We start from the raw sequence: 9,162 nt of genomic DNA, 5'->3' as shown, positions 1-9,162 counted from the left end.
TCTTTGACAATTTGAATTTCAAGTCAATGTCTCCTGTAGGCTTGTTCCATATGATAATAATAATAATAATAATAATAATAATAATAATAATAATAATAATAATAATAATAATAATAATAATAATAATAATAATAATAATAATAATAATAATAATAATAATTAATAATCAAAGCGCCGATCACAGCGGACGTTGCTTATATCCCAAGATCCTCAACGTAGTGAACGCATATTAACTTCGTCTAGTCTCATATGACTGCACTGATTGCACCAGACTCAAATTCTTAGTTTATATCGTATAAGAAATGCATCTCCGACAGAGCGCTGATTGGCTTGCTTGGCTTTGATGCAGCAGATCTGTTACCTGGTGGTTCTATTTGACAGAATAAAATTAAACACAGATGTCATTTATACGTATTTATCATATGCTTATCTTCCGATCAGAATAGGAGAGTTAGTCCTAACAAAACAATAAGACTGCAATATTCTTCTGTTTGCCTGATTTGGTTACCTGTGACAGCTGCCATTCATGTGAAACTAGTTTTGAAATCAGTATTCTCCAAGAAAAAAATAAATAAATAATTAAAACAGGTTTTGTAGTCGTACCCACATTTTTGTTATTGTTGTGAAATTTCATTTCCTTTTTCTTCGCGGTCTTTGTTAGTACCCATGGGTTACTGAACCTTTGACCGTCATGAAAAACTCACTTTCTAAACTTTCCCTCCTTCAGGTAATGTAAACGGAAATTGGCCATCTACTTGGACTTGTATACGCTGGTTGAAGTTAAGCCAAGCTCAATATAAAACAGTATTACAATGAGTATAACTATACTTATGATTTAATTTATATTGACTTACTGGTGCATTTATCAGCATCATAATTTCCCTCCCGTCCTCCCTCTCTTTCTCTCACTCAGCAAACTAGAATAGATTTGTAGAGGCTGTCTAATCCACTTCGGAAGCTTTCTGCGTCTGCGACACATGACTGATATAAAATGCGTTCCCATATCGACCGTGGGCCCGCCCTAGACCCCCCTCCCCCTCCCTAGAGATTTTTGCAGACCCCCTTTTGTGTTATTCTTTAGAAATCATGGATTCAGAGTCTGCGTGCGCGCACTTCAGCTGATGGTAATTTTTGCTGTAATGATGGCCATTTTGAATTCATATTGGGGCGTAAAGGGAAAAATATTGCTAATAATTTTTTTGTTTATATATCTCTATGGTATATATTTTCACATATTTTTTGGGGCAAGGAATTCATTTTCGTAGAGTTCTGAACCCTTATCATAAATATTTTTCAAAGTACTTGGTAATACTAAAATAACTGACGATTTTAGAGAATGTTATGATTTTGGATTGTATATTCCTGTCAAGATTCTTTGTTATTTCTAAGGCGATAGTGTATTGTATCTTTATTAGTGAGAGTTTTATTTACTTTCGGGTATAAGAACTCATAATGGCAACTAACATTCCTTCAGATGAAAAGTCATTGAAGCTGAAATTAACAACAAAGGAAAAATCTAAATAACCCAGAAAAGAATGCGAGACTTTTAACAGACCACAGTTTTGATATGATCCATGACAAAAAAGTGACAAACCGAATGGAAGACTTGAAGCAATATGTGATAACATTCCAAAAACATTCCTTGAGCATTTACATGGAACTCACAATTGGTGTTATAAGAACTTTACTGTTTCTAGAATCTTAAAGAGAAAGTGTACTGCTGATGAAAATGAGGCTACTAGTACTACAATCTAGATCAATGAGTGGAAGGACAATGAAGAAAGTACAAGCCCATCACCACTTTTTCCTTTGACTGTGTGTTTTTAATGTGCAACAGGCATAGGAAAAAGATGGAGGGGCTTATCGAAATTCCCATCAAATGCCAAACCCAAACAGCTGAGGATACAATCGGAGCAGCAGCAGAAAGACTGAAGACTTCAAGATGCCGGGCCAGATTACCGATGATGACCTTCAGGCAAAAGAAGCCTCTTATCATTCTACTATAGTAGATTCATATCAACCGTGCATTTGATGTCTAGGCCCGTCCCTTACGACGCTCCTGATTGGCTGTTGATAAGCCAATCACAGGGCTGGGAACTCTCAGTCTGTCTCGAGAGTTCACATTGACAGGATGTGTGTTCCACTTCTCCTGAGGTATACGTTTGAAAGACGTATCCCTCAGGAGAGGTGGAACACAACCTGCCAATGTGAACTCTCGAGAGAGACTGAGAGTTTCCAGCCCTGTCACTGGCTTATCAACAGCCAATCAGGAGCGTCTTAAGGGACTGGCCTAGACATCAAATGCACGGCTGATGTGAATCTACATAGTAGAAAACATTACACTAAATTACAAGAACGTCATTATAGTAGAGCAACGAAAGCCCTAAAGTCAAACAAGAGCAAGAAGCTCATAATGCTGACTTTGTTTTTATATACAGCACGTTGACGAAAGTATCATAAAAGGAGCAAATGTTGAAAGACCATCAATGCTAAAAGAAAAGTACCTACTCTTCTTGCAAAAGCAATTTCCAGAATTCCACAATCCCAAGTACAAAACTTATAAACTAAAAGATTAATTGTTAAAGAAAACTGGTGAAAAGTTACAGTTTTGGCAGCCAAATTATAAGAGTGAACTATTATATTCATCCAATGTTCATCAAGGTCAGGTTATAGGAGTTGCATTTGAAGTGGCTGCTTCTGAGTCAAAGAGAATTGAGTTCAAGTTTCATCGTAGGAGGTGGTTCTAAAGTAGCTGAGACCAGTACGTTCTATCTCTCAAGATTTAAGTAAAGCTGCAACAAAAGGAAAGTGGATGATGCCAAAGCATCTATTCTTAGGCATGACATTGAGGCATCTTACAGGCAGTGCAGAAATTATAACAATATCGCATCGTTTTGGTCACTGTGCATCATACTCTTGCTTGCTTGAAGAATTCTTCCAAGAGGCTTCAGGTGGAAAACGACAGAGTGACTCATTTGTGTTGGGACAATTTTGACTTAACAAAAGAAGCATCAACTAGAGCTGGATGAACTCATACCGCACATGAGATTGCAATCCAAAAATTATCATTTGGTGAACATGACAACATGTCTGAAGTCGGGGAGAAAAGCAGTATTCCTCGTACTAAGAAACGATCAATTAGCTATAGACCTATGAGAATAGAACCATGTTTTTTAAGCCAAAAGCTGAACCAATATTTGCACCCTATTTGCTTACCTCGCCCAGTGATGTTGCTAAATCATCTGACTTTGTGGTTGCTCAGTAGAGCCACAGCAAAGGAATCATTTCAAATGGTTCCTAATTGGGCAGGTTGGATATCTTTAACCGGGAGAATGAAAGAATATGGAGAAGCTCAACCAAAAGTACAATATATGCCTCCAATCAATGCACCAGTCACAGAAAATGCCACAATACAGCACACACTTAATCTGTCCCAATTAGCTTCCAGGGAGGTTAGTCAGCAATATACAGTTGTAACAGTTGACTTGGCAGTTGCTACAAAAGCATATGCAATTGTGTGGCAGGATCCGAATGCATTGGGAGATGTTATTGTTAGGTAAGGGGTTTTCCATACAACATGTGCATTTCTTGGAGTGATTGGGAAACGTATGTGTGCAAGTGGTTTTGAAGAGATTTTAATTGACTCAGGAATATGTGCCAGTTGTTCTATCAACAAAGTGCTTTCAGGAAAACCCTATAACAGAGCTATGCGTGTTCACAAGACTCTGTTCGAGGCTATAGAGCGCCTTCTTTTCCAAACATTTAAATCAAATGTAACAACCCTCTGGAAAGTAAGAGCTCGGGATATGATGGAACGTCCTGCGCATTCCCCAAGCAGAGAATTGCTAGACGAAGCATTGACCAATGAAGATTGCACTGCAGTGATTCAACAATACAATATTTTTCAAGAAGAAATCAGAAGAGGAGAGCATGGGAAAACGGCTAAGTTTTGGACTGCTTACATGGACAAGGTTCTTCTTGTTTTGCGCTTCCAGAGGGCAACTAAAGATATGTCCAATGTTCTTTTGTTATGACCATCCAAACTATGCCTGGTACCAACGATCTACTTGCTTTCAATGCTCAGTCTGGATTTAATCTCATCCAGGAGCCAAGGAACTGCTGCACTATGGCATGAGTGTGAGTAGGTGAAATGTAAGGTGTAACAGAAATACAATGGGCCAAAATCCTATGATTTAATCTAATTTGTCTGTCTACTCATAAATTACATTAAATTACAATACCTATGCCTTGCCCACTTAGTTAAGCTAACACTTTTTGAAATTAGATTTTTAAAAATGTTTTTCAAATTTTGAACGTAGCAGCTAAAATCTCGACATCTCAGAATGTAGAAAATCATACTTTGAATCAATTAACTACAGAAATAAAAAAAGTAGTCTGCAAAAAAAACAAAAAAAATGTATATATATATATATATATAATGCAAAAATATATTGGTGCGGTAATATATATATATATATATGTATATATATATATATATAATATATATATATATCTATATATATATGCAAAATATATTGGTGCGGTGAGGGAGCGAGGCATCTGGTATATGCGTCACATAGCGGATGGCTGTACCCCAGAATAAACCGCCACTGAATATAACATATTATATATGAAACACCATCTAAAAAACCTGCTCTTTATCTTGGATATTCCAGTTCTGACGCTCCGTCTCTTCACTGAAAGAAAGGAGAGTAAACTATGATAAAAGAAATTGTTTTTGAGTCAAAATTTATATTTGAACCTAAATAACGTATTGACCATTTCATTCGATTCAGCGTACTATAAAACCCATAGTTCCTCACCATTTTCATATCTTGCTTTTTTTGTGTCACATAAAAAACTAACATTATTATTTTTATCCAATTTTTGTCCTCAATATTTTTCGATTTTTGGCTGTAGCAGCCAAAATCAAGAGTGCAGACAACCAGAATGTGAATCTATGTGCCCTACAGAAAAATTTTTGGTCTGCAAAAACCCTAGCGGTGGGGAAGGTTTCGGCTGCTGGCCCATGGTCTAATATTTTCTTTTTATTCTTAACGTCTCCAGATTTTCTTAACCTCGATAAGCAGCTTTATGTACAGTACAAACCATTTGATAAATAGTTATTGCAGTTTGTTACATATTCAGTGAAGTCCGTACATTAGAGTAGGTAGGCACGCGCTTCATATATAACTTATTTCCTAGATATTTCGGTTACTTAGTTTCCTCCTTTAGTTATAGGTGTGAAATTCGATGCAATGCTGTCAAAAGTTTCAGAAGCAGAATATAGCACTTTCTTTATATCCTGAAGACCTAATTTAAATACCTGACCTCCAAATATCCCGCTGAATTAAAGCATTGTTCTGCGAAACCTCTTTCCCGCCATGAGTACTTCTTCTTCTTCTTCTTCCAGGACGAGATGGATACTGAACTGACCTGCCCGGTCTGCCAGGAGATATACACGAAAGACTTGAGAGAGCCAGTCCTGCTTCCCGGCTGTGGACACACATTCTGTCGGACATGTCTCTGTAGTGTCGAGACATCGGGCAAAGTTCTTTGTCCAACTTGCAGAAAACGTCACATTGGTTCTCCTATGTCCAGTCTTCCAACCATATATGCCCTTCTCAGCTTGTCAGAGAAGTACAAGAAACCTCTTAATACTGAGGTATATGCACAATATTGTTCTCTCTCTCTCTCTCTCAGATACGCACACGCGAACAATTGTGAATGTATCTTTACCCGGATACAGTTATACAGTTCGTACACACACACACATACACACACACACACACACACACACACACACACACATATATATATATATATATATATATATATATATTATATATATGTAATATATATATTTATATATATATATATATATAATATATATATATATATGTGTGTGTGTGTGTGTGTGTGTGTGTGTGTGTGTGTGTGTATGCAACTATTTTTCATTGAATTTGCAAAATATTCGCAACAATTTACTACAAGAAGTTTTTACAGACGTTGATTTTAGATTTATTATATGTTCAAACTCCATTTACTTGGTAATGCAGTATATACCCTGTTAAGACATAGATTTAATGGAATTAAATATATAATTTGAGAACTGGTCAGTTGACAGTCTTACGTGAAAAAATGTTATTGCAATAGTCGTCTCAGTTTACCTTAGCCTCTGCAAGATGTCTAATGGTTCTTTCTTACAGGCTCCATGTCTGCATCACGGATCGCCCCTGGAATTCTGGTGCCGCCGTTGCCAAGAAGCTTTGTGCGGCCACTGCCTTTTGGCTGGCCACCTACGGGAAGGCCACGTCGTTGAGAAGGGGTCCGTATTCGTTGCTGAAAAGAAAGACGAGATCCTCAGCAGCATAGCTCACCTTGTAAATGAAGTTGAAATGAAGAAAGAACTCATCATCAAACAGATGGGAGAGCTCATCATCCAAATTGCCTTGAATACTGAAGAGAGTCAGATCCTACATGACTCAAAAACCGAAGCGGAGAACATTTTAAAAGACATTCCCAACGTCAACTGCATTGACTCGGCTTTGACGTCGCAGGTCTTGGTCAACAGTCTGCAGATGGGCACACAAAAGATTCCTCTGTCTCGGACCAAAATGAGTGACAGCAGTTTCTGTGATAAATGTAAACCCTGTCCTGACATGGAGACTGAAAGTCACCCCGTGAGGCTCGAATCTTGCACGTCGGTAGAAGAAGATGCAGAGGACAACAGGGAAGGCATGAACACAGAACCTCATTCACCTTTGGAAAAGGAGGCTAACGAATCTTTCAAATACCAGGTGAACGAAACAACGGACAAGTACTTGGGTGAAAGTATAAACATGGGACATGTTGCAGGAGAAGTCAGTGAACGAAACTCTCTCGTTTGCTCCAAGAACGAAAACTTGAATCAGTCTAACCTGATAGCTCTAAGAACAAAGGCCCCTTGGCCTTTGCGCTGCTATGTCGTTGGGAATGACGGTCGAACGGGAAAGCTGAAATGGGAAAATGATAAACTGCACATGTATAGTTTGTCAAGAACTCAAAATGATGCACAGTTTATGATTCAGGTAACGAGTCTTTTCAACCTTCATTAAGTGTTTAGTTGTCAATTTTTTGTATTTTTTACATTATAATTAGCATTCTGTTATGTTGATTCATGTCTCGGTATCAAAATCTTATTTCATGCATTACTCGTGAACTATTGGTCCATCCATATTGCGTTCTTTGGAACTATTTTTTTATTATTATTATTATTATTATTACGAATGTCTTATTTTTCCACAATTTCAGTTAAGCGTCGTTGAATGGCTGATATCAGCAGAAAGCCCAGAAGTGTTCCTTGATCTGGGGTCCGACCAGCATTACTTGGGCCGCGTTTACATTCGCCTGTATGGTCACTTACGACGGGCTCAGCACTTCCTCGCCCTATGCTTGGGTTCCCTGGGTCCTTCGTACAAATTCAGCAAGTTCCATGGCGTCGCTAAAAGAGGGGCACCAGGAGAAACACTCGCCGGCGGCAAATACATCACGTCCGAGAACACCATCAGCATACAGGGTCTGATCCCGGGATTGGAGTGGGGTGGCCATCACATCAGTGAAAAGAGGGCGGGTCTTGTGGTTGGCGCCAGTGGGGGTAGGCCAACGGAAGACGCCTTCTTTCACATCTGCACGAAGGATCACATCGGTAGGAAATTTGCCTGCGTCTTTGGAGAGGTCGTGAGCGAAATGCAGGTCCTCAGAGATGCCGTCCACCACATGCTTCAGTCCGATGTTCAGATCACTGATGTGGGAGTGATACTTTCACAGGGCATCTGATTTCCCGACAATGCGCTTGTTCGTTGATGATGCAAGTACAAAGGACATAATTATCAGAATGGTCTTGGGCTTTTACACTCCATGGGCGAAGCTTACAACATCAGTGATTAAAAGCCTGTCCATATCTAAGGTTGCCAACTATTTCTTCCTAGATGTTCAGATCTGTTGTAATGGAAACTAATTATACTCATTAGATCATTCACCTTATTCTTTATCACCAAACTCAAGAATTGTGATATCATCTGGATAGAACAGAATATAGATTTAGGCCAAAGACCAAGCGATGGGACCTATGAGATCGATCTGCGCTGAAACGATAATTGCCAGTAAGAAGGTTGGAAAGGTGTAACAGGAGGAAAATCTCGCAGCCGCATTATGAAACAATTGTTAGAGGTAATAAATCTGACGGAAGAGAGAATATTGACTGAGGTATAGTAAAAGGAATGAAAGAGATTGCAGCTAAGGGCCAAAGGGACGCTGCAAAGACCCTAACTAATGCCTTACAGTGCAACATGTGAGGTGCACTGACGGCACTACCCGCTACGGGGAGAATTGTACTGTAATATAGCATCACTGTTTATGTAAAGGCAGTTAACAATAGGGCACTAATTCTTAGTACCTGCCTGATGAATTTAGTAAGTTTCTGTTGAATTTTATCAAAGGATATTTGTTAACCTTCGAATGAAATCGATGTTTCAGGCTTTCCCATTATTTTGAAGAAAAAAAAAAACTTAATCATCTTTTCATAATAGATTTGCAGACAATGTCACTCAATTAAAGAACTTAATACAAACAAGAAAGGTTGACGGTCAGTTTAGCCCTTCCATGAGATGCAATCCTTTGCTCATGGATAACTGTTAACTATTCGAGGATAAGAAATATATGAACAATTTGAATAAAATATTGTTATCTTTCTTCTTCATCGTCATACCACTAATAAAAGGAAATGAGTCTTATATACCTAGAAAGAAAATGGCAGCAAATCTGACGTGGTGACCAAGTAACCAGAACAATGGCTATAGGTCTCGTTAATTGTGAGTTGATTTTACAGCTAGCATTCTTTTTAGGAGTTGGTTGAGCATTCCATTTTCCTTGTAAATAAAATGTGGCCATTTTGTTGAAGTTGGAAAAGTTTCGTAATTATTGCAGTTGATGAGGCTAAAGAAAAAGGAAATGGAAAATGACCAGAGCCTATCCCTTTTGGATTGCCTAACATATATAGAACTTGCAATATGTTTAGCGCATTGTACAAGAAATATACAGAAATCCAACAAATGTTTTTGCCTTTGTGCGTTTTTACTCTGGCCAAAGAAATAAAGTTAGGAAATCAGTTTTCACATTCAT

The 9,162-nt window shown here is 38.3% G+C and overlaps 1 protein-coding gene across 2 annotated transcripts in view; it reads left to right on the top strand.

Annotated features, from left to right (window-relative positions):
- The window catches only part of LOC135212652 (E3 ubiquitin-protein ligase rnf168-like), a 20,144-nt gene extending 11,425 nt beyond the window's left edge, over positions 1-8,719 (top strand). For both annotated transcript variants that reach the window (XM_064246279.1, XM_064246278.1), the window contains exons 2-4: positions 5,414-5,665; positions 6,210-7,070; positions 7,294-8,719. In XM_064246279.1, the coding sequence (XP_064102349.1) occupies positions 5,420-5,665; positions 6,210-7,070; positions 7,294-7,818 (1,632 nt within the window). In that variant the 5' untranslated portion in view covers positions 5,414-5,419 and the 3' untranslated portion in view covers positions 7,819-8,719. The remainder of the gene's footprint in view (positions 1-5,413; positions 5,666-6,209; positions 7,071-7,293) is intronic.
- Positions 8,720-9,162: the final 443 nt, after the last annotated feature.

Source organism: Macrobrachium nipponense, chromosome 41 (assembly GCF_015104395.2).
Source record: "Macrobrachium nipponense isolate FS-2020 chromosome 41, ASM1510439v2, whole genome shotgun sequence".
NCBI classification, from domain to species: domain Eukaryota; kingdom Metazoa; phylum Arthropoda; class Malacostraca; order Decapoda; family Palaemonidae; genus Macrobrachium; species Macrobrachium nipponense.
This window is presented reverse-complemented; position numbering and strand designations above follow the sequence as displayed.